The sequence below is a fragment of the Pongo abelii genome, chromosome 7 (assembly GCF_028885655.2).
Source record: "Pongo abelii isolate AG06213 chromosome 7, NHGRI_mPonAbe1-v2.0_pri, whole genome shotgun sequence".
Lineage (NCBI taxonomy): Eukaryota > Metazoa > Chordata > Mammalia > Primates > Hominidae > Pongo > Pongo abelii.
The window spans coordinates 71,011,624-71,037,139 of NC_071992.2; the positions used below are offsets into that span (position 1 = coordinate 71,011,624).

At 43.8% G+C, this 25,516-nt stretch overlaps 1 protein-coding gene across 3 annotated transcripts in view; it reads right to left on the minus strand.

The window, feature by feature from the left end:
* Positions 1-2,742: 2,742 nt before the first annotated feature.
* The window catches only part of LOC100450496 (short chain dehydrogenase/reductase family 16C member 5), a 34,896-nt gene continuing 12,122 nt past the window's right edge, over positions 2,743-25,516 (minus strand). For all 3 annotated transcript variants that reach the window (XM_002819099.6, XM_054561635.2, XM_063726657.1), the window contains 8 exons: positions 24,245-24,427; positions 22,768-23,548; positions 18,682-19,028; positions 14,775-14,906; positions 10,399-10,498; positions 8,129-8,273; positions 7,018-7,143; positions 2,743-3,016 (listed from right to left, as the gene is read on the minus strand). In XM_002819099.6, coding sequence (XP_002819145.2) covers positions 2,923-3,016; positions 7,018-7,143; positions 8,129-8,273; positions 10,399-10,498; positions 14,775-14,906; positions 18,682-19,014 — 930 coding nt within the window. In that variant the 5' untranslated portion in view covers positions 19,015-19,028; positions 22,768-23,548; positions 24,245-24,427 and the 3' untranslated portion in view covers positions 2,743-2,922. The remainder of the gene's footprint in view (positions 3,017-7,017; positions 7,144-8,128; positions 8,274-10,398; positions 10,499-14,774; positions 14,907-18,681; positions 19,029-22,767; positions 23,549-24,244; positions 24,428-25,516) is intronic.

A 25,516-nucleotide genomic window follows, 5' to 3' on the forward strand; every position in this document is an offset into this window, starting at 1 on the left:
CCGCTCCTGGTCCAACATGGTTCATGAGCCTGGAATGTTGAGGGTGCCTAGCACCAGACATGTTCATCCCAGAGCTGCTCTGCACGGGACGTCTGGCTTCACAACAGTTTTTGTCTGGTGGCCCAGATTCTCAGCCATGTTTTTCTCAAGTGCTGACTCTGGGAGGTTGGAATTAGTTTCTTTCAGGCATTCTCAATTCACTCTGCCTCCAAGATTCAGAATTATTTCATCTGATGAACTGTGACCATCTCAGCATGAGGACTCTAAGGAGTGTAAATGTCATTTGTGGTCTGGTTTCTATCTTGGCATCTGTTATGGTCTGCATGTCTGTGTTACCCCAAAATTCATATGGGATGATGTGGGACTTTGGGAGGTAATTAGGGTTAGATGAGGTCAAGAAAGTAGAGCCCTTATGATGCAACTGGTGTCCTTAGAAGAAGAAATAGGTCTTTCTCTCTCTCTCCACACACACACACCAAGGAAAGGCTCTGTGAGGACACAGCAAGTTGTCCACAGGCCAGCAAGAGAGCCCTCACCAGAAAATGAATCAGCTGGCACCTTGATCTTGAACTCCCAGCTTCCAGAATTCTGAGAATTAAATTTCTGTTGTTTAAAGTACTCAGTTTGTGGCATTTTGTTATGGTGGCCCCAATGGACTAAGACAGCATCACAATGTAAAACTACACACACACACACACACACAAACACACACACAAACACACACACACACACACGGCATGACACACATTTTTACCCAGCAAAACTCCATCTTACACCAAGAATTCTTCTCTGCTTTGGAGCAGCTCAGTGAGTACAAGATGCTGGAAGATGCGCCCTGCAGGGCAGAATGCCCAGGCATGGGGCACAGCCCTGGCCCTGTGTCCTTCCGTTTCCTCAGGCTGGCTTAGGTGTTGGGCTCTTGGTCACGGCTTCATTAGGACTAAATTTTGGATGGAAAAGGGCATGACACACATGCCAAGAGCACTCCTTGCTCCCCAGGGCATTAAATCACCTTGTTATTTAGTGCCCTCTAGAATCCACTAATTTACATGTGGTCTCTTCTCATAGAAGCATCTCAAGTAAATCTGAATTTGTTTAGACAATTTTATGGGTATTGTAAAACCACAATTGAATTTCAGGCCTTTGTCGCAGTCCAGCCAAGATGCATTCCAATTAGAAATAATTGCTATTAATGCTGTTATGATGTGGGCGATGCCTGCAGTGCTCCTGGACCTTTGTTGTACTGAATCCCTGAAGAGTCTGAGCTTTATTCTTTAACTAAATAGACAGGACCCTAGAAGATACGCTTCTGGAATTGTAATATTACAGCAATATTGTGCTTCTCTCTTAATTAACCTTGTTAACCAAGGATTTGGAACATCAGTGGGTGACTCTAAGAGGGCCTTTGATCCTCTCAGTACACATCTACAGTGGAATAAGATGTCACTCTGTGATAAAACGCCTTTATTCTTTGGCATACACCAAATACCTTCATCCTTCTTTGAGTAATGATTGACAGTCTCGTTTAATGAAATAACATTTGTCAAATACTTAATTTGCTGCCGGGCACAGTAAATGTTAGTTATGATTGTTATAATATTATCATAAAACAAGTTGTTTTTTTTTTAAGGCTTTCTGAATGGAAAGGAAATACAGGTCAGGGCTGTCATGTTTGTGCAGGCCACTCAAGGTAAATCAGACCACAGTGGATTCCAGAGTTTATGCTCCCTGAGACCGCTGCCCCTATGAGAGCATTTTACCCCCAAGATAGTAAAATTCTCAATTCTTTAGACTTTTACAGGGTCTCCCAAGGTACTGCTCATCCCTTCCTTGCTCCCCACAGAGGGAAGAGACAAAGGCTGCTGTTTCTCTTGCAAGGCTGCCCCCACCAGCCTGAGAAGGAGTTCTAGGGATATGGTAATTAACATATTTTTCTTAATCTTGCTTTTATAGTTAATCTCCAAAGCATGAAAGCACTTTGCCAGTTGATTAAACTGTAAGAATACAATAGATCCAAAGTGAGGGCAGCACTGATGAATATAAATGCATAAAATTGCCCATTCTGCAGGAAAATGCCTCAACCTGAATCCCAACTTGAAATACTAAGTTGAACACTTAACATTAATTGCACAAATATATTTTTTGGATCAATAGATAGCAAAAAACCTAACTTGGTAGAATTTCATCTTCAAAGTAAGAAGCAACCACTCTTTGATCTCTTCTAGGAAACAAAAGTGATTCTATCTAAGAGTTTGGTCTAGGATCACTGCCTATGAGGGGGCTTCAGGGAATGCCCAGTAAGGCTCTTGGGCACAATAGCGCTGGATGGGCCTTTAGCCAGACTGCCACTCTGTCTGCGTATCCAGGGCATTCAGAAGTATTTGTGTAGCTGTTTTGGAAAGAAGGGCACTGGAGGCGGGCCTTTTCTACATTAGGTGGTACAGGTTCAAAAAGGCCAGAGAGGATAGCAAGGGGGTAGGAATCCAGAGCTGTGTATCCTCTGGAAAGAGGGCATTCTGGCTGGATACCCACATGTCCTCTTCCCCCTCAGCCCTGCTCCCCAAGGCAGGTCAACCTCAGCCGATGGCTCCATTTGAGCCACCTCCCCAACGACCAAAGCTCAGGGCAGCTCGTGGCCATGGCTTATCACTTTCTTACATCTGTGGTAATGGAAATGACAAAAATGGGCTGTCTTTATTTTTGGAAAAAAATAGAAAAAGAAAAAACCAAAACTCAACCACATAGGTGATAGCAACATTATTTTCAAACACATTGGTTGAAAATTCTAGTCCAGATAACAGAATAGGAGTGGTACTTGTGGTCTCCAGATATATTCCACTGTCAGACAAAAATACTTTTCTTCATTGAAGTATGCATTATGTAACATTGTGTATCAGATGACCTTAGCCATAGAGTTGGTCTTTAGAGCTTCTTCTTTTGGTCAACAAACCCATCCACTGCATGAAGGATGCCCAAATAGTCAGCTATAAGCAGTGCTGTCTTGAGGGGCAAAAAGCTAAAGAGAACACAAGAATAAACTTCCTTTATTATCATTCATGAAAGCCTCTTTACCACCTCTACTGAAAAGCAGTGTCACCTCTTGTGGCAGATGAAGTCACTCACTCATGCACACACTATGCAGCCTGAGTGCTACCTGCCTCAGGGTCACTGGGCCTTGTTCACTATATCGGAGGACACTTGCCCAGGGCCTTGACAGGTCTTGTGGCTTAAGTTATTCAATTCACTTCTCATTTCGGTTTCCAAAGCATCACTCCACTGTACAATGACACAGAGGAAGCAGTGGAGTCTTGTCATGTAGGCATGGGCTTTGGGGGCAGATGAGCCTGGCTGGAATCCTACCTCTGTCATTTGCAGTGCCACCTTAGGCAATCGACTCAGCTCATAGACCTCAGTTTCCTCAACTGTAAAATGAGGTCATCAGTCTGCCTTTCTGGCACTACTGTGAGGATGAGATGCAATAGCTCCTCAAACCTTGGGCAAGACCCAACTAACACTGTCCATCTTCTCCATCCATGCCTGCCCCTCTGCAAAGCCATATACATGCATGATCATCATCCCAACAGAGCACTCTGCTCCACTGGCCTTTGCATTCAATACTGCAGAGCAAGGAAACAAAGCAGGCACAGGAAACCTGAGACTTATCCTAAGGTGGGGGTAAAGGAAAGGACCCCATGATCCTTGTTCCCGTTTGGGCACCTCAAGATCTCCAGGTGGTTCATCCCTTCCACAGCTTCAAGTCTCTGGTCAAGTACTACCTTCTTTATGAGACTCCCTCCACCCACCAAACACCATTCTTAAAATTAAATCTCACCGGCTGGGCGCAGTGGCTCACGCCTGTAATCCCAGCACTTTAGGAGGCTGAAGTGGGCAGATCACAAGGTCAGGAGTTTGAGAACAGCCTGGCCAATATGGTGAAACCCCATCTCTACTAAAAATACGAAAATTAGCCAGGTGTGGGGGCGCATGCCTGTAATCCTAGCTACTCAGGCGGCTGAGGCAGGAGAATTGCTTGAACCCGGAAGGTGGGGGTTGCAGTGAGGCATGATCGCGCCACTGCACTCCAGCCTGGGCAACAGAGCAAGAGCCCATCTCAAAAAAAAAAAAAAATTAAATCTCACTTAGATGTGGTGGCACATGCTTGTAATCCCAGTGCTTTGGGAGGCTGAGGTGGGAGGATTGCTTGAAGCCAGGAATTTGAGACCAGCGTGGGCAACATAGCAAGACCCTATCTCTAAAAAAATAAAAATAAATTAGCTGAGCATAATGGTGCACAACTATAGTCCCAGCTATTTGGGAGGCTGAGGTGGGAGGATGGCTTGAGCCTGGGAGTTTGAGGCTGCTGTGGGCTATGATCACGCCACTGCACTCTAGCCTGGGTGACAGAACAAGACCTTGTCTCCAAAAAAAATTAAAGAAGTAAAATAAAAAAAAAAAACAACGTAAATCTTGGCTGGGCGTGGTGGCTCACGCTTGTAATCCCAAAACTTTGGGAGGCTGAGGTTGAGAGTTCAAGACCAGCCTGGCCAATGTGGTGAAACCCCATCTCTACTAAAAATACAAAAATTAGCCCGGCATGGTGATGGGCACCTATAATCCCAGCTACTCGGGAGGCTGAGACAGGAGAATCACTTGAACCTGGGAAGGAGGGGGTTGCAGTGAGCCAAGATTGTGCCATTGCACTCCAGCCTGGGTGATGAGCGAAACTCCATCTTTAAAAAAAAAAAAAAGAAAAAAAAAGTAAAATTGAACTTGCACCCATCTACCTCCCACTGTGGGGTTTCCTTTTTTCGCTTTCCTGCTTTATATTTCTTCAGAGCACTTATGGTCTTTTCTTTTACCTTACTTTTTTGTTTGTTTCTTTTCTGCCCCCTCACCCTACAGGAAGTGATTTCCACATGGGCAGGGACCACTGTTTGTCTTGTTCTTTGTTGTAACCCTAAGCGCAGATCCTTGGATGGTGGGTGATTCATGACACACACAGCACTCTCTGAATATTTGCTGAATGAATGTTTGGTGGAGTGTTTGATGTGATTGCCTTTACTGAGCTTCTTCACCTTGCCTTTAGCTTACTCAGCAGTTATCTAGCCCTCTCTCAAAACATGTCCCATAACTAGTATGTCATAAAACTAAACATAATCTCCACAGTCATTCAAAGTGGAAAAATTAAGTTCCGCGTTCTTACCATTGGCATTACTATACTATAATCTGCTATCTATTAAGCAAAAAGAACTTAGTGTGTTGTGAATGCACACCCTGCCCAAAAAACATTGCATTACATGAATCTACAAGCTACGACAAACATTGTCTCTACATTGTAAATGAAGAAGCCAAGACCTGGAGAATAAAGGGCATGCTCAGAGTCACAGACTTAGTGTATAGTGGGATCATAAGCCTGAATTTCGAATTGCTTGTCAAGGATCCCTTTGCTCTGTCCCACATAGCCTCAGTCAGGCACTCTGACCCATCCTGTGCCAGGTGAAGCCTGGAAAAATGATAGTATGCAAGAATGACATTTGGTTCATTGCACAAAGTAGATATAATTAGCTAATGAGAAAAGAAATTTCTGTACACAGGATGGGCAATGGCTGCTGGCCATGTAGTGGATGTGAGGTATAATATCTATCTTCAAATAACTAGGAATTGTCATTGGCAAGACTGATGGAATTGCACATGGAGCTGGGGGAGAAGCACAAACCAATGAGGGGAAGTTCAAATGAGGCAGATTTCAACTCAAGGTGCTTCCTCACATAGCAGAAAGCCCAGTGAGGAAAGATTTAATTAGATGACCTGTTACAGTCTAGAAAATGAATTGAGATAATAGGAATCAGCAGCTCACCACTATCCTTGTAACTGGGTCAAATGTTCATTCAGTGCCTATGAATTTCAGCACTGAAACTCCATGGAGAGCAGGGAAGGGTGCACAAGAATGCTTTTTGTACTTCTTCTTTTTTTTCTTTTGAGGTGGAGTTTTTGCTCTTGTTGCCCAAGCTGGAGGGCAATGGCGTGATCTCAGCTCACTGCAAACTCTGCCTTCCTGTTTCAAGCGATTCTCCTGCCTCAGCCTCCTGAGTAGCTGGGATTACAGGTGTGCGCCACCATGTACTTTTTTTATTTTTTAAGAGACAGGGTCTCACTCTGTTGCCAAGATGGAGTGCAGTGGTCTGGTCATGGCCCACTGCAGCCTCAAACCCCTGGGTTCAAGCAATCCTCCTGCCTCAGCCTCCTGACTAGCTGGGACTATAGCTATATACCAGCCTCAAACTCCTGGGCTCAACCAATCTTCCCGCCTCAGGCTCCTAAGTAGCTGGGACTACAGGCGTGCACCACCATGCCTAGCTTATTTATTATTTTTGGAGAGGTGGGGTCTTGCTTTGTTTCCCAGGCTAGTCTTGAACTCCTGGCCTCAAGCAATCCTCTCACCTTGGACTCCCAAAGTGCTGGGATTACAAATGTGAGCCGCTGCTCCCAGCCTGTTCTTTTGCTTTTAAGAGGTGGTTTTAAGTTTTTTCCCTCAAATTCTTTAACCATCCTAAGAGCTCAAATTTATTATATATTGCTAATTGTATCCATACGACAAATTTCTATAGCACTTGGCTTACTGTCTAGCCTTGACTTTTCGACCCTGTACTTGAGGAGGCATGGATACAATATCTATTCCAACAGGATTATTTTATCATGAGCACAAGAAAATCTCTCCTAAAAAAATCATTTCAATCTTTCCATCTATCAGTACATCCACTTCTTTTTCAGAATAATTCGATACTAAGGTGGCAGGAAGGGTTAGACCCCATTTTCTTCACTCACGGTGGGCACTGCAACTGTGTAAATTTGGTATTGTGTCAGCAATGGGCACAATGATAGGACTAACAGGACTTAATAGAATTAAATTAATGAATTTTAATTTATCAGGTATTTTTAAAGTGGCTTCTCCTAGTGGGATTTGGAGTAAACTGTAGACTGGCATGTTAGGGAAGTAATAGAAGCTGATGTAATTACCTTTTAAGAAACATCATGAAGTATAACAACCTTGGTATATACAAGTACATTTTTTCTTGTAGAATAGCTTCTACTATTTTTTCAACTGCATATTTTGGTTCCAGAATTGGCAACAGAGAAGGACAGCTAGGATATAAAATGACAACAATTAAAAAAAACCCCAAAGGCCAAATTCACAAATAAAGATAATTTTTCAAATTAGGGATAAAAGGTTTTAAGACGTTATCACTTATTTCTTTCCCTTTCAAATTTTATTTATTTTTATATTTACTCCTTTATTATCAATGTGTCAATGCGGTAAGTAGTAACATAACTAAAATATGAAATGAAAAATGATTATTAATACACTGATATTACAATATACATATACGTGAAACCATATTAAACAAATATTCCAAATATTTGTAAGGCAAGTTGTTGAAAACACATTGCCTGTAGTCTCCATGAGATACAGAATTGGGCATCTGTGACTGCTACGGACTGGGTATTTGTGTCCCCCCAAAAATTCACGTTGAAGCCTAAACTCCCAATGTGATGGCATTTGGAGGTGGGGCCTTTGAGGTGTAGCTAGGTCACCAGTGTGGAGCCCTCATGAATGGGATTAGTGCCTGTCTGAGAAGAGCCTATCAGCACTTTGGTCTTGGACTTCTAGCCCCCAGAACTGTGAGAAAGGCATTTTTCTTGTTTAAGCCACCTAGTGTATGATACTTCATTATAGCAGCTCCTTCTATATGACCAAGACAATGTCTCTCCAATTATTTCTAGTCCTCCTGGAATCAGAGAGGGAGCAGAATGGGATTGGATGGCAGGAAGGAGATGTGGCCCTGAGAGCCTGGGAAATGGAGGAGCAGATCCAGGGCCTGGGGGGCTGAGAGACACTGCCTTGATAAACCATTCCCATTCAGCTTGGTATCCTTCACACAAACACATACTAAGAAAGACAGAATTCTAAAACCATTTATAAATCATACTGAATCCCAGAACAATCTATTTTAAACAACTTTAAAAAAAAGAGCAAAATAAAATAGCAAAACATTTTTAAGAGTGTAGATTCAAAAAAAAAAAAAAAAAGAAATTAAAAAAAAAATAAGAAATTAAAGGACATACTTACCCTGTAGTACAACCTTCAAACATTCCAGTTTTTATAAAAAAGGGGCACACAATCGTGGTTTCGATCCCCTTTTGTTTTTGGACAAATGTTTCTATAAATACAGATTCAGCAAACCCAAAGGCTGCAAATTTACTTGCACAATAATCTGAAAAAGACAAAGCATGATAATGTATATTCCAAAGTTTTAAAATGGCATTACATTAAGGTTTACCCGTAACGCTAACAGCGACAGAAAATAAGACAATTTCAGAGTTCTCCTTTTGTGTAATCTTGGTCTACTCCCACTGCAAGAAGTGAGCAGGGAGTGGGAAGGGACATGGTTTACTGAAGATCAGGGTCAGTTGACAGTGACCAAGTAGAGCCCAGCACAAGAAGGGTTGCAGAGATCCTGTCTCAGGTCACACTGCTGGACTTTACTTACAACTCAATGCATTGTGAGCCCCTGTGCTAGTTCTTACATGGGGCCTTGTCCCAAAAAATTGCAATCCCATTGGGCATGAAGACATTCAAAAGAAGAAATAAAACACTAACTGATATAGGAATCTAGGCAAGAGAGGCCAGCATGGGTTGTGATTCTCAGATCAAGTTTTCTTCCAACTATAACACTTTCCTTCACTTCCAGAAAAAAAAAACAAAAAAAAAACACAAAGGGCTTGGTAGCTTCAACCTCCACCTCTTAAATACCTTGAAAATGTAGGGTGAGGGCAGACGGAGGAGTGGAAAGTGGCATTTGTGTCCATTTTGAGCTTTTTGTCTTTAATCATACTTGTTTTAACAAAACATCTGACTATTCAGTTGACTAAGTGAAAAAGTTTGGAGAAGAAATGGCATTGAGGTGCATTAACACTTTCTTTTGCCCCACACATTCAGAGGAGGCATATTTAAACTTGCTATGTTACGGTGCAGCTACTGCAACTGGCAAGAGCCAGTTTATAAGTGCCAGGCATGGGGTTGTCCAGCCCTAGTGCTGTCCAGACAGTGGGTCAGAGGCTAAGGACTGGGAAGGGGGACGAGGAGTCCAGAGCAGCTTCTAGGGTCATTGGAGTCATCAGGTATAAATGCAGCTAAGTCCCTTGACCCCTGAGATTCTGATGAGCAGATATGGCCCATGACCCAAGGAATCTGCATGCGAAACTGGCACCCCTGGTGGTTCTGATGCAGGGGGGTAAAGACTCACATGGTGGGAAATACAAAAGGCTTATACTTGTTTCTAAGATGAGCTGCGGGTGCGAGAGTCCTGTATCTCAAGACAGGAATGTTCTGTCTGAAAAGGATTGATAAGGAGCTGTAAATATACCTGAATGATTTCAACGGCCCATGACAACAGATATATAAGAGGGAGGTAAGAATAATACCTGATAAGTTCTAAGAAGGAGAGAGGAAGGGAAGTCCTGGGTCATAAGGAGGATAGACTGGTGATATTTGGGGTGACTGGTGGTCCTGAAAAACCTATTCATGTAATAGATATACTGAGCTAAGACTGGTTTTGTGAATCTTGAACTACGCCACTTTGCTTCCATAGCATTAGGAACCACCCAACTGGCAAACTGGCTTATCTATTATCCGAATGTTGCTGCTACAGTTCTGTTGGATGAGTTTTAGCAATCCTTGTAAGCCAGGACCTGGGACATTTCCTCTAGGGGATGCTGCGGTAGGTTAGGTCAAGGTTTCTGTTCCTTCTAGAGCCAGCTCCCAAGTTGGGCCTCCTTGGTTGAGGGTCTTGAAGGATCTCTTTGCCCCCTCCCCACTGCTACTGTCAAGTCAGTTGGCTGTTGCAAGGGAGATGAAAATGCCCACCACTTGCTGCAGGTCTTCAACCAGTGGAAAAACAAAGCAGTTAACTTTAGGTTTCTTGAGGTGTAGAAACTTTATCCAAACTCACAGCAGTGGGGAGACCACTTAAAGGAAACTTCAGGAGAAGACAGGGTCATCCTCCTTACCATCCTGTGACAGTGTCAGTGTGAAGTTTGGGGGGACAGTTGTTATGTTGATCACTTGTGCAAAAAATTTATCAGTGAGGCCTCTCTCTCTTTTAAACACAGGGGACTGCATAAGACCTAATGATTCCAAAGGGCATAGTCCAATTTCATGTAAGCCTATCTGATGGGCAGTTTTGCTACATGATGAAGTTATCAACCACTTATTGACTATACTTTTTAGTTTATTATCCTTTATCTTAAGGCATCAAGTCAGTGCTAATTATTCAGAGCTATTAAGTAAGTTAAAGTTATAGGGAATTTTGCAATTGTAAATTGCTATGTTTTTCTTACCTGCCAGCCCATTTATTCCAGCTAATCCAGCTGAACTTGAAATGCAAACCAAATGTCCATGGTCATTAGCAATCATAGCAGGTAGAAAGGCTTTATAAGTCTAAGAATACAAAGGAAAACTTTTAATGTTTAACGCCACATTGTATAATTTTCTCAGATATTTATATACTCATTGTGATTAAAAAATCTTTTTTTTTCAGCCTGTAAAATATCTGAAGGTATGGCGATATAAAAACTTAAACATCTAGAAAGTAATCATTTTAACTTATTTAACCTGTTAAATCAGTTTTTTATGGCAATTCCAGTATTATTAAAATAATTTATTCAGACATGTTTTTGCTCATATTTGACTTTTTTTTTTAGTTTTATTTTTATTTATTATTATTATACTTTAGGTATATCTCCCAATGCTATCCCTCCCCCCTCCCCCCACCCCACAACAGTCCCCAGAGTGTGATGTTCCCCTTCCTGTGTCCATGTATTCTCATTGTTCACTTCCCACCTATGAGTGAGAATATGTGGTGTCTGGTTTTTTGTTCTTGCGGTAGTTTACTGAGAATGATGATTTCCAATTTCACCCATGTCCCTAGAAAGGACATGAACTCATCATTTTTTATGGCTGCATAGTATTCCATGGTGTATATGTGCCACATTTTCTTAATCCAGTCTATCATTGTTGGACATTTGGGTTGGTTCCAAGTCTTTGCTATGGTGAATAGTGCCGCAATAAACATACGTGTGCATGTCTTTATAGCAGCATGATTTATAGTCCTTTGGGTATATACCCAGTAATGGGATGGCTGGGTCAAATGGTATTTCCAATTCTAGATCCCTGAGGAATCGCCACACTGACTTCCACAATGGTTGAACTAGTTTACATTCCCACCAACAGTGTAAAAGTGTTCCTATTTCTCCACATCCTCTCCAGCACCTGTTGTTTCCTGATTTTTTAATGATTGCCATTCTAACTGGTGTGAGATAGTATCTCATTGTGGTTTTGATTTGCATTACACCTTATACAAAAATCAATTCAAGATGGATTAAAGACTTAAACGTTAGACCTAAAACCATAAAAACCCTAGAAGAAAACCTAGGCATTACCATTCAGGACAAAGGCATGGGCAAGGACTTCATGTCTAAAACACCAAAAGCAATGGCAACAAAAGCCAAAATTGACAAATGGGATCTAATTAAACTCAAGAGCTTCTGCACAGCAAAAGAAACTACCATCAGAGTGAACAGGCAACCTACAAAATGGGAGAAAATTTTTGCAACCTACTCATCTGACAAAGGGCTAATATTCAGAATCTACAATGAACTCCAACAAATTTACAAGAAAAAAACAACCAACCCCATCAAAAAGTGGGCGAAGGACATGAACAGACACTTCTCAAAAGAAGACATTTATGCAGCCAAAAAACACATGAAAAAATGCTCACCATCACTGGCCATCAGAGAAATGCATATTTGACTTTTAACGACACAATATTAAGACAAGAAATGAAGGAGTAAATCTTTGTTGTGACAGCTACAACCCCAAACCTTACAAACATGATGCTTTAGATTTAGATTGCCTTCTCTCTCCTTAGCTTGATTTTGAGTTTCAAATTTTCCCTGAACATTGTTCACAGGACATCTGGCTGTTGACTTCAATTTTAAAAGAGCACTTTGTTTTAAACTCATCTCTTATTTTTGTTTCATTTCGTAAAACAGAATATCTATTAGAAAGAGGGCACATCTGTATACGGTCCAACACCTTCACCCTTGATTGGGGGCCTGGAGAAAGAAGGTAAAAGAGACAGAAATGAGCTTTTAAGGAAGACATCTTCTGCAACAAAGGAGTAACTAATCACACCAAAGACAAGGAGGTGAGAAAAGGGATCTCTTACAAAGGCCAAACCTCACTTGTTTGCCTGCATTGCAATAAGTCTCAGAGAGAAACTAACAGGTAGAGAGAGGTGGGAAATCAAAACAAAGCAAAAGGAAGCAGTGCAGCGAACAATCTGGGGTCTGCCATGAGTTGGGACACTTCTCAGTAGGGACACTGCCTTTGAGAGCCCAGCCTTCAGGTAGCTCTCGGATGCTCTAGCAGTTAAGTCACTGTCTTTGTGCCTGGCATGTGCAGATGCTCAAAGAATGTACATGAGCTTGCCCAGAAGAAGTAAAGGGAGTGAGATGACATGAGGAGTGGTAGGAGCCAGGGAAACACCAGCATTGAAGGAGGAGGAGGAGGATGAGGAAGAGGAGGTAGAAGAGAAGTTGGAGTTGGAGGAAGAAGAAGAAGGAGGAAGGAGGAGGAGGGAGGAAGGAGGAGGAGGAAGAAGAAAGAAGAAGGAAGAAGAAGAAAAGAAGAAAAGAGAGAGAGAGACAGACAGACACCACGAAGGCACCTGGAGAAAAACAGAGAGGTAGGAAAAGAACACAAAGCCAGGCTGAGCGCAGTGGCTCACACCTGTAATCCCAGCACTTTGGGAGGCTGAGGCAGGCGGATCACAAGGGCAAGAGATGGAGACCAGCCTGGCCAACATGGCAAAACCCTGTCTCTACTAAGAGTACAAAAATTAGCTGGGTGTGGTGGCGTGCGCCTGTAGTCCCAGATACCTGGGGAGGCTGAGGTAGGAGAATTGCTTGAACCCGGGAGGTGGAGGTTGCAGTGAGCCGAGATCGCTCCACTGCACTCCAGCCTGGCAGCAAAGTGAGACTCTATCTCAAAAAAAAAAAAAAAAAAGAACACAAAGCTATGGGAGTGGAGACTTTCAGGGACCATGGTCTTTATCTTCATTCCAACTGTATATGAGTATAAGCAAGCATCAAGGAGAGGGACATTTGGGACAAGATAAATCATTTGCAGTAGTTCCTGTAGGAACATGGTAGCCACTAAATTCTGAATCTTTCCATTTTTCTCCTGAAAACTTTACAAAACACCAAGAATAGCACCAGCACCATTACATTTTTGGTGGAAATAGGGGACAGAAAATCTACAAATTTCAAATTACATTTGAAGGCTGCTAAAGAAGAGTTGGGTGGAAAGGTGTGAGGAGAATGGAGGAGGAGCTCGGAAATCTCCAGCAAAGACTCCCAGGAGAGAGCCTTGCCCAGGAATGACGAGCTATGAGCAGGGCTGGAACCAAACAGGTCAAACGTCCTGTGATCCCAGCACTGTGGGAGGCCGAGGCAGGTGGAACACTTGAGGCCAGGAGTTCAAGACCAGCCTGGCCAACATGGTGAAACCCTGTCTCTACTAAAAACACAAAAAATTTGTTGGGTGTGGTGGCACGCACCTGTAATCCCAGCTACTCAGGTGGTTGAGGCATGAGAATCGCTTGAATCCGGGAGGTTGGAGGTTGCAGTGAGCTGAGATCGTACCACTGAACTCCAGCCTGGGAGACAGAATGAGACTCTGTCTCAAAAAATTAAAATAAAATGATAAAGTAAAATAAAAATACAACTTTTAATAAAAGCTGGGAGAGGCAGCAAGAGGGTGAATGCATAGTGTGGGGAGGCCTGAGATGGCTGGTCTCAGCAAAGGCCAGAAACATGCAACTTCTGGAATTGACTGGGTGGCTTTAGAAGTCAGGACTGTGCTTTTAGCGCTGGTAGCAGGTGGTAACCCGGGTTACCAGTGGAACCTCTAATTTCTCTGGTTGGGTACTAACTAAGGTGACTATAGGTTTTGGTTTGCCCATAACAGACCTGATTAACACTTGCTCATTAATAATGCTGAATTTCACTTCCAAAAGTGTCCCAGCTTAGGCAAATTACAAAACTACCCTGGTCCTGTCTAAGTGCAGTTGCTCGCTATGTAGCCTGGAGCAAATCTTTTAAGTTCTATGATCCCTTATGTCACCGAGCTGTTTTAAGGAAAATATGTGAGCCACCTGGAGTATTTCCTAACATTTGCAGCTAATCAATACATGGTAGCAGGCCCATGAGGACAGTTCTGTCGTTGTAGAATTCCCTAAACAGAGGTCCTGGGGGCTGTAGATTAAGTGGCATCAGAAAAGGACAACTGTTCTGGGGACTGTTGTGGGGTGGAGGGAGGGGGGAGGGATAGCACTGGGAGATATACCTAATGCTAGATGATGAGTTAGTGGGTGCAGTGCACCAGCATGGCACATGTATACATATGTAACTAACCTGCACATTGCGCACATGTACCCTAAAACCTAAAGTATAATAATAAATAAATAAATAAATAAATAAATAAATAAATTGATTAATTAAAAAAAAAAGACAACTGTGTAGACCAGGACAAGTCCAAAACTGAGAAGTCTCTGCTTTACTAAGAGGCTAATAATATTGTAAAAGAGCAAGAGGAAAGTACTTCTAAATGCCAGAGTAATTTTACATTTATGATGAGAAGAAACAATTATTACCCATAAATGTGCTTTGAAATTCACATCAAATGACTTTTCCATAAGCTCATCTGGACAGTCAAGGAACTTTTTGCCTGTTACAATTCCGGCATTGTTGATTAGGATGGAAACATCGCCGACTTCTTTTTTAACCTGAATTGAATAAGAGCAACACCACCAATGTAGTAATTCCTTATATGATCTAGGTTGTATTTTCCCAGAGTTTTATGTTTTTTTATCTTGGTTAATTCATACTGAGTTTATGCACTCTAAAAATACAGCTTGGGGCCAGGCGCAGTGGCTCACACCTGTAATCCCAGCACTCTGGCAGGCCGAGGCAGGGGGGTGACTTGAGGACAGGAGTTTGAGACCAGCCTGGCCAACATGGCAAAATCCTGTCTCTATTAAAATTACAAAAATTGGCCAGGCATGGTGACGGGTGCCTCTAGCCCCAGCTACTCGGGAGGCTGAGGCAGGAGAATTGCTTAAACCAGGGAGGTGGAGGTTGTAGTGAGCCAAGATCACACCACTGCACTCCAGCCTGGGTGACAGGGTGAGACTGCGTCTAAATAAATAAATAAATAAATAAATAAATAAATAAATAAATAAACAAATAAATACAGTTTGGTTTATTTCCATTGCTGAGTCTACAATGCACCACAGATCAAGTTTATTTTTTTATTTTATTTTATTTTTTTGAGATGGAGTCTCGCTCTGTCAACCAGGCTGGAGTGCAGTGGCACGATCTCAGCTCAGTGCAAGCTCCACCTCCTGGGTTCACACCATTCTCCCGCCTCAGCCTCCCAAGTAGCTGGGACTACAGGTGCCCGCCACCACACCCAGCTAATTTTTTAATATTTTTAGTAGAGATGGGTTTTCACCGTGTTAGCCAGGATGGTCTTGATCTCCTGACCTCGTGATCCACCCGCCTTGGCCTCCCAAAGTGCTGGGATTACAGGCATGAGTCACTGCGCCCGGCCTCCAGAGATCAAGTTTTGATGTGCTTTTCCCATTTTTCTCTTCTTAAGAGGAGTCCATGTTCAAAATGCTACTTTCTGTTTACAGTTAGAGCTGCTCTTCTACTCAGTGGTTAGTCTTTGTTCTGTGCTCTGTATGTGGCATTTCATTTTAATCAATATGATGGGACATAAGAATAGCTTCATTATAGCCAAATGTGACATAGATCAAGACCTCGCACACATGGAGAAGGGGCTGGATTAGGGAATAAATGGAGGAAAAGAGAAAATACAGTCATAAATCACTTAACAATGGAGATACATTCTGAGAAGTGCATTGTTAGGTGACTTGGTTGCTGTGTGAAGACCACAGAGTGTACTTAAACCTAGATGTGTGCCTACTACACATCTTAGGCCATATGGTAGAGCCTATTGCTCCTAGGCTACCCACCTGTACAGTGTGTTACTACACTGAACACTGTAGGCAACTGTTAACACATTGGTTAAGTATTTGTGTATCTAAACATAGAACATTGGGACAGTAAAAATACTGTAATAATCTGTCCCATAATGTGGGACCACCATTTTGTATATGGTCCATCATTGACCAAAATGTCATTATATGGTGCATGACTGTATATATTTTAAACACACAGCACAGATTAGAATCTGCCTGTCCTGTTTTCATCAACTGGCTGGTTTTCTTCTTTCCAAGGATGGACTTCCTGAACTCAAGGCTAAGCTATGGCCTAGGGATACAAGCTTTCAAAGTTATTGGAGACTCATCAGAGACAAAACGCTGTCATATCACTCTGAAAGCTTTCTCTTTGATTGCTCGTCTAAGGGCTACTTCTTAAAAATTCTCTGGTATTGGCTGGGCGTGGTAGCTCACACCTGTAATCCTAGCACTTTGGGAGGCCGAGGCGGGTGGATCACAAGGTCAAGAGATGGAGACCATCCTGGCCAACATGGTGAAACCCTGTCTCTACTAAAAATACAAAAATTAGCTGGGCCTGGTAGCGTGCACCTGTAGTCCCAGCTACTTGGGAGGCTGAGGCAGGAATACCACTTGAACCCGGGAGGTGGAGGTTGCAGTGAGCCAAGATCATGCCACTGCACTCCAGCCTGGAGACAGAGCAAGACTCTGTCTCAAAAAAAAAAAAAAAAAAAAAAAATTATCTGGTACTTTACTTTCTATCCAGAATAAAAAGTGGAAATGGTGGGTTTATAAGGATAGGGAGTAATTTCCTTCCCCTGAATTCAGAGGAGCACATAAGTAATTCCCTCCAAGATCCCACAGTGCTAAAACCTGAATAATAAGCTAGTAATATGACATGTTTGGCTATTTCTGAAGTCAAGCACCTGGGACAGAACTAAATCACAGTTACAGGGGAAAGGGAAGTAATTATTTATAGAGTGCTTCATACTAGTTTATCCCATAGCTAACAATCTTCATTGTTTGAATATCAACCAGTTATTGCTTAAGGCTGGCCAGATAAATTGTAGTCCGTGTAAGTCAACATGCCAGGTGATCAGTGCTTAACTTCTAAGTAGCTGAATTTGTGAGATCAGCTGTGCTTGGAAGAGTGGGCCCAGCGTAGGCCCGAGCAAACTTGTCAGGTGTGGATCTCCAGCCTGTACTGGGCAGCCTGTGTTTGGAGATGGTGGTGGCAGAGAGGTAAAATGTAAAGACAAACTTGAAAGTCATAAACTTATCTGCCAGGGACCTGCAAACCTTAGCAAGGAAATCCTGGTTGAGCCTAGAAGCTAAGGAGCAACTTCACAATGTAGTCAGCCTGCTCACGGCAGGCTTGGTTGGTTCTTCCCTTCTCAATAAGTTGGGCAATTCTGGGAGGCACAAAGTGTCCCGGGAGAGTGATGAGTGAAGTACTCAAGCCAATGTGAGGGCACAAAAATCCTTAGGCCGGGCACAGTGGCTCATGCCTGTAATCCCAGCACTTTGGGAGGGTGAGGTAGGTGGATCACCTGAGGTCGGGAGTTCGACCAGCCTGACCAACATGGAGAAACCCCGTCTCTACTAAAAATACAAAACAATTAGCCAGGCATGGTGGCACACGCCTGTAATCCCAGCTACTCGGGAGGCTGAGGCAAGAGAATCGCTCGAACCCAGGAGACAGAGGTTGCGGTGAGCCGAGATGGTGCCATTGCACTCCAGTCTGGGCAACAAGAGTGAAACTGCATCTCAAAAAAAAAAAAAAAAATTCCTTGTGAAGGACGGGCACATGCCTCTATGACGGTAAGAAAATCCCTACCATCTTCATGTTGGAGCTTTGGTTTCCTGAAAGCTTTATGTGTGTATCTGTATAAACCCCAAAGAAGAAAATGTAGCTGAGTCTTTAGGATTAATAAAAGATTCTGATTGTCTTATGACTACTTAAGAGCAATACACATTCAAACGTACGGTACTGTGGTGGAGTGGACACAGCCTAAATTTAAAATCAGACAGAATATGGATTCAAATCCTGCTTCCATCACACACTAGGTCTGTGACCCCTGGACAGGTTATTTAATGTCTCTGTATCTCGATTCTTTATCCTTAAAGAAGGATGCCTCTATCCCTCCATTAACTTATACAGTAATAGGGGCCGGTATGGTCAGTGCAGTGTAATGTTAGAAGCAGGTACTCAGGTGTCAATAGACGCAAGTGGCAGCTATAGTCTTGCTGCTTACTAACTGTGTTTCTTAGGGCAGCTACATACCTGCCCTAAGCCTTAGTCTCTTTACTTGTGAAATGGGGATAATAATGGGTTTTACTTTATAAGGTTATAATACATACATGGTAGTTAGTACAGTGTCTTGCATATAATAAGAATTCAAAAATCCCAATTCCCATTCTCCCATAATCTTGTTTACATTAAAGGGACACTGGAGACAGGCTAATAGGCACTGAGAAATGCAAGTGAAAAAGAGCGTGATGTATGTCAAATTATAATAGTAAACACACAAGTTACCTGATCGGCTACTCTATACACTTCTTCCTTTTGGCTGCAATCGCAGGTATAGGCATGCACTCTTGTGGCCCCAGCTTCCTGAGCCATCTTACATGTTTCCTCATTCCCCTCCTTATTGATATCCCAGAGAACAAGAACAGATCCCAGCCGGGCAAACCGCAAGGCTAAGAGCCTTCCGAGTCCACTTCCAGCACCTGTGATGAGGACTATTTCACCAGCAACGTTCTTCCGTGGCTTTGGGAGTAAGGCAAAAATCATAGCCTCCAGAAGACTAAACAGTGATTTTCCTAAGAAAGTGAACAGTTTCTTTGATGATTGCAGGTTGAAAGACATGTTCTGGCTGACACCTACGAAGAAAGACAGATTCACATGAAGACTTATTTGTCCATTTCCTCTGAGTTGTTTACTCCACGGAGCTCCTATTTTCTGAAACAGTGAGAGTAACTGAGATTTGTGATTTAAACAGCTCTCCTGGTAGCAGACTCCGAATTCAGAAAGGGGGAGGAGGAAGCCACAGGGACTATACTTATTCAGCTTTCTTACTTGGCCCCAAGCTCAGCATGTTATCTGCATGCCTGCTATGTGCAGTACACAACAGAAATGTTTGTTAACCAGGAACTGTAACCACCACACCCAAATGTAACACAAAGAATAAGTTCATTATTCCTCATAGTTAGCCTTTCTTCATAATAATCATGAATCCTGTTGGCTGATTTTATGTTCAAAGTCTTGACCACATCACAATGTTTATAACATCATTACTACCTCTCCGGCTTTGTTTCTCTCCTTTGATGTTTGTGCTTTCTCATTTGCATTCTCGTTAATTTTGCATTACTATTTAAAATCTGAGATTTGAGAGGAAAATGTAAAGTCCTATTTGTAGAAAGCATTTCACAGGAAGTAACCAGATGTTCTAGACCTTTTCCGACAGATTTGCAATCAGCACCAGATAGCCCTTCCCTAGGCTCTGAGGTCCCGGCGCCAGCAGCTCTATATCACTTACCACTCTGTGTGATTAAAGGTCACAGGGCAGGCAGACCCGGACTCCCGCCCTGCACTGCCTCTGCCTACCTGTGAACCCCATGGGGGGGCTTCTTGGCCTTACACTGGGCCTTGGTCTCTTCATCTATATTGGTCCTGTGGCATAGGGTGTTTTTGCAGATGAAATGAGAATGTTCCACGTATGACCACAATGCCAGGCTTATAGTCAGTGCTTTACAGATGTTATCACATTTCTCAGATTCATAGTGCTGCCCACCAAGAAGGCATCCACTAGGTCTGCTGAATGAATAAAAGGCCTCCCCTTGACAAACTCATACAGAGCTTAGTGCTTACATCCTGCTACCAGTTACTCACACTCTAGTGTGAATAAGTATATAAGATGTGCTTTACTAACCACTAGCTGAGAAAGAAGGGAAGGCCTTATTTCCTTCAGGATGAGAACAGAAGACATATTTAGCAGAGAGCATACTGTGCTAGGGGTGGGAGCCTTCTCTGAATGGGGTGTTTAATTGAGAGGCTCAGACAAAGGCACAGGCGTGAGGAGATGGGAGGGGAGTAATGAAAAAACAGCAGGTCTTCACAGTTTGGCTGAAGTCAGCCTAGTTACGGTTAATGAGTAAGGGTGGATAGATTCATCTACAGGAGGACTTGGTGTGTGGTCACACCCTTAGGAAATGTCAAGAGTCGATGAGATCCAGGCTGTTGTTCCTGGCTTATTGTACAGATGAGACTGAGGATCTGAGAGGAGATGTATGTGACTTGTTCCGGGTCTCTGTGCTGGTTAGCTGGTGCGGGCCAGATTGGTTCATGTGTTGTGTTTATTGAGTATCCACCCTGTGCTGGTTCTATCTGGGCACTGGGGCTGAGGGGATGGGCAGCCTCTCATAATCTCTGTGCAGGTGAGCCAAGTAATCTAGTTGAAGAGACGTATTCAGCAAATAAATAGATCGTTATTCTATTATTCTATTATTCAGCAAATAAATAGCCACAGTGTTATAAAGAAAAGTGCAGTGTGCTATAGAGAGGATGATGGGAGAGCTGATTCAGATTGGGCTTGGGAGAGGAAGCAACAGAGGTCTGCTGGAAAGTGACCCTTTGAGTGGATATCCAAATGATGATGGTGGGAGGTAGGGATATTGAGCAGTAGCTTTCCTGGCAGAGGGATAAAATAGTTTGTTTTAAGGCAGGTTTGACCTGTGTGTCCGGGGCTGTCCAGAGAATAAGAATGCTTGCTCTAAGGAACATGGATGCTCTGGTCAAATGAAGAACGTTTTCATCCATGCTTCGATGAAATAGACCTCAAACTCTCTGTGATCTTTGCTCTGATTTACATTCACAGAGTAACTTTTGGATGATTGATCAGGCCTCCCAGGCACTGCAGAACTTGAAAAGAAGGTGTCCTGAAAGAGGACTCTCATATCAAATACACAGTCATGGAGCCTGTAGCTGTGGATCTGCAAGGATGAGGGTCAGACTGTGCACACAGCAATGGGAAACCCTAGGCACCCTTCTCAGACAGCAGCCTGGGCATCGCCAACTTTGGAAAATCCACACCAGGAGTAGCTGGTCAGACCACCACACTCCCTTTTATATCACTACTTGAATTCACATAGAGGGACAGAGGTCTACTTCTCCCATCACAGGGCTCCAGCACCTCAGCAGTGGCCAGAAGTCTCAACATTGACCTGGGTGACGTGAACGCTCTTAATGTCAGGACATTCTAGATTTCAGTGTTCCACTGTCTCAATGTTGGCTTGATGCAAGACCTAAAATATGTCCATCTTTTAACCCTGTCTTGGCAGATGCTTACTAGATTTCTAAGAGCTTATCAGCCTGAGTTACCCCCCCCCCCAGTTGAAGTTTAGGGTGCCTGCTGGGTACCCACATAGGCAATGAGGTCTAGAGATTAAAGTTGGGGTTGGAATTCCAGATATATCACTGATTTTCCCTGCAACTTTGGTAGAAATGATTTAATCTCTTGTGCCTCAGTTTCCTCCTCTAAAAAGGGAGTTTCTAATAGTGCATAGGAATACTTACCACACAGAGGAGCTGTGAGAATTAAACCAGTTTATATAGGTAAAGTATTAAGGAGCATTATGTGGTCACTACTAGCTTGTGTGAAACCTTTGAACAAATTAGAAAAAAAAAAAAAGGCATTGCCCTGCACAAAGTCCTCTGCGGGGTGCACGGGGTTGGGGAGGGGGTGCAAGAGGAGCTGTTTGGATTTCAACACCTGCCAGCTTACATGTCTCCCCCTCTGCTCGCTCCTCAATCCTCATAATAATGTGGCACAGCCATAAAACATCGAGGCCTTTCTAGAACAGTGCCAGGCACAGAATGACAGCAAAATAATTAATGGCTACAACTTCCACTGGTGTTCCTGTTAAGCATATGAATTAATAATCCCTGGCTATATCAATGAAATATGGTTATAGTATACTTACAAACAAGAGTGAATGTACAGTTCCATTTTACTGCAAAGACTTTCCTAGAATGTTACGGAGCGTATACAATTTAATCTGGCAGAAGGCTTCTAGGTGTCCCTATCTCGGGGCCTACCCAATCCAAACAGGCGCCCTCGCCTTCCCAGGCCAGTGCTCGGCAGCAAGTCGGCTCTGGTGAGGGCACCCGAACTAAACGGGAGGGCAGACAGACTGACAATCACAGCTTGGGTTGAAAGGGGTGATACGGGGGGGGGGGTGGTGATAGGGCCCGGGAGGTGGATGCACTGAGCAGCAGAGATCAGGGAACCTGGGCAGAACGGACCGAAGAAGAGAGTCCAGGGAGGCATCCTGCCCTCTGCTCCGGGTGGGGAGGGAGGCTGGCAGCTCACCCCCGGGGACGAGGGGTCTGCGTTAGCCGTAGCCACGGGAGTCTGGGCTTCGGGGACGCTGCTGCCGTGCGCTACCCAGTGGAGCTGCGTTCTCACTAGCTCGCGGGTGGGTCCTGCCGCGGCTTGGCGACCCGCGCCCCCTTGCGCGCGACCCAGCGTGCAACCAGCCCAAAGGGCCGCCTCGCCCGACCCCCGCCAGCGCGACCTCCTCCGGGAGCCAGCACACAGGACCGACGACCTCGGCAACTCACCCAGGACACTCTCCCTAGCTGCCCGCGGAGAAGCTGGCCTCGTCTGCCCCAGGCACCCGAGTCCCTGACTCCGAGCTCAGTGAGGTTCAGGTGTTTATCCAGGCGCCGCCCAAGTCCAAAGGCGGGACGGCCGCGGCAGCGCCGAGGGTGGGGCCGGCCGTACCCCCAGCGCGCGACGTGGGCAGCACTCCTATCTTCTTTTTTTGGACCTGCAGATTTAAGAAGCTGGAAATTCGGTGGTGGAAACTGGATGCGTGCGCCGGATTTCTCTGAGGCTTAACGTTTCAATGCCTAGACTGTACCCCGATTATTAGATGGGAATTTCTGGGTTGGCAGGGGCCTAGGCATTAGCTAGAAAAGTTTCCTAGGTATTTGCAAGGCACAACCCCGAGGTTGGGAACCCTGGAATTAGAGAACAGAGCAGTGTAGGCGTCCATGGGGGAGGGGCCAGGTCGTGTGTCTGGAGCCTGCAGTGCGAGGAGTTCTCCAGCAGCAACTGATTGGTGCACGTGGGATCCTAAGTCAACAGCTACCTTGCCCCTTGGAGGTAAAGGATGTGGGCGTGGGCTCGGAAGTCCCCGGGAAGTGGGTGGGGTGCACGCAGGGGCGGGAGTGGTGCGGCGCTGGCAGGCGGCCTAGGAGCAGAGGGCGAGGAAATTTGTTCTAACAAGATGAAGCTGAGAAATGAGGCTAGCGTAAGAGTCACCAGGCACTCTGACCCAATCAAGATATATTAAGCATCTGGGTGTACAGCGATCCAGAAGATACAGCGATGATATATCTGTCAAGAAAAAAAAAGGATAAACATTCATTAATAAATCAATAAAAGAGTTAATATAAGCACAAGACACCACTGAGGTGCTAATAATAGAGGGTGAACTTTTCTGGGGGCAATGAGGAGCAGAAATGACAATAAATTATGGGATGTTGAAAGAAAAACAGGGGAGTCAGGATGAGATTGGGTTTGAAATTTATCCCGGGGCTGAGTAGGACAGGAAAAGTGGTGAGGGGTCGAAGAGCAGCCTTAGCCAGCCCATATCTGGGACAGATCTGGAGTAGAGGAACTGCACATTTGTTCTTTATTTGGGTGACAGAGGAAACAGGCAGGTCGTATAAGCTTGGAAAAGTAGGTTCAGGGGAAACCCTCGACTGTCTTTTCAGTACTTAAGAGGTTACTTGTGTGCTTTAGGCAGCAGCAGCGAGCTGTGGCAAGCTATGCGAGGCATGTGGGAAGGTGAGTGGGGTAAATGTGTGTGCATTGGTTTCAGGTCAGCCGTCACCACACAGCGACACTGCTGTGTGGGGCTCTGGGGAGTTGCAGGGCTTCTGAGGGAGAATGGAGACACATTCATGAACAGTGCGGGTGATAGACATGCACCCCAGGTGCCTCCAGAGTCCACAACCAGCCTGCAGGAGGAGAGGCAGTTGGACTCAAAGGGCCTTCCAGAATGGGCTAAGGTGTGGAGGTGAGCAGCACCTGGGAGTGAGAGTGGACTGAGGCAGAGAAACGTCGGGTAATGGGCCCTTGATGGTGCAGCCTGCCTGCAAGAGTTCAGATGAGTGGACACTGGGAAACACCAGCCTCCTATTATCTTCATGGCTTCTCTGAGCAGAATCCTGGGCTGTCACTCTTCTTTCTGGTCAGAAGCCCTGGGTGGACCTCAAGAAAGAAATTTGGAGCATTAGTAGAAATCTCATCAGTACAAAAGATGAGAGTGAGTAGTGGGGGATGCAGCGGTGATGCAGTGAAAGAAGCCAGAGGCCCTGCTGGTTGGAAAGGGTCCTGCTTTGACTTGCTGTGGGGGAAACTCAGAGGACTGACCATAATCCTAAAAGCTGGGAAAGGATTTCTAAAGGGTCTCTTTTAGCAAAGGCTAGGAATGGACAGTTTATGATAGAACATGTGTCATGGGCTAATAAACATGAAAAAGTGGTTTACTCTTATTCTCAATGTCTTTGATCTTAGGGCCAAAGAGATGCATATTAAAACATTTCTTGTCTTACAAATTGAAAGTTGTTTTTAAAAGAATGACTTCATATGGGGGTATAAATTATGCATTTCTGGAAAACAAATATGTATCAGGAATTAGAAAGGGATATATCCTCTGACCCAATTCCACCTTTATCTTTACCAAATACCCAGATATTGTCTGTGGCCTTTCAGGAAGGGAAACTGGGTCACTGAGAGTCAGGGATGGGAAAGAGACTTTCCACTCCACTGAATCATGTGAAGTAGTACCTTTTTAGGAAACAAGTATATTAATAAAAATAAATTGATCTTTAATTCCTAAGAAGTATGTGCAGATGGAGTACTCTACAGCCATCTTTATAAAATGATGTTTTTCAAGGGTATGAAGTACACTTCACAGAATATGAGTTTAAAAAACACAGTACAAGACTAAATATATTTGCTATGATCCTAATTTCTGTGAAAATTTTCTGTACATGCATTAGAAACACTGGAAGTGAGTTCACCAACATCTTAACGTTTTTTGTAATATAGTAGTGGAATGTTGGTTGAATTTAATTTATTTCTTTGTATCTTTTTTATTTTCCAAATTTTCCATTATGTGTATATCTTTATCTCATAATAAAAATGTTTCTGTGCCCACACATACACAGATGCTTCCATTCCAGATAGCACAGTGAGCATATGCATTCATATCCTATTTTCTTCCAAAATTCCATTGAAATAAAAGAGAAAATATAAAAATGCAAATAAACACGTTAGTGCTAGAAAAAAGAAAGG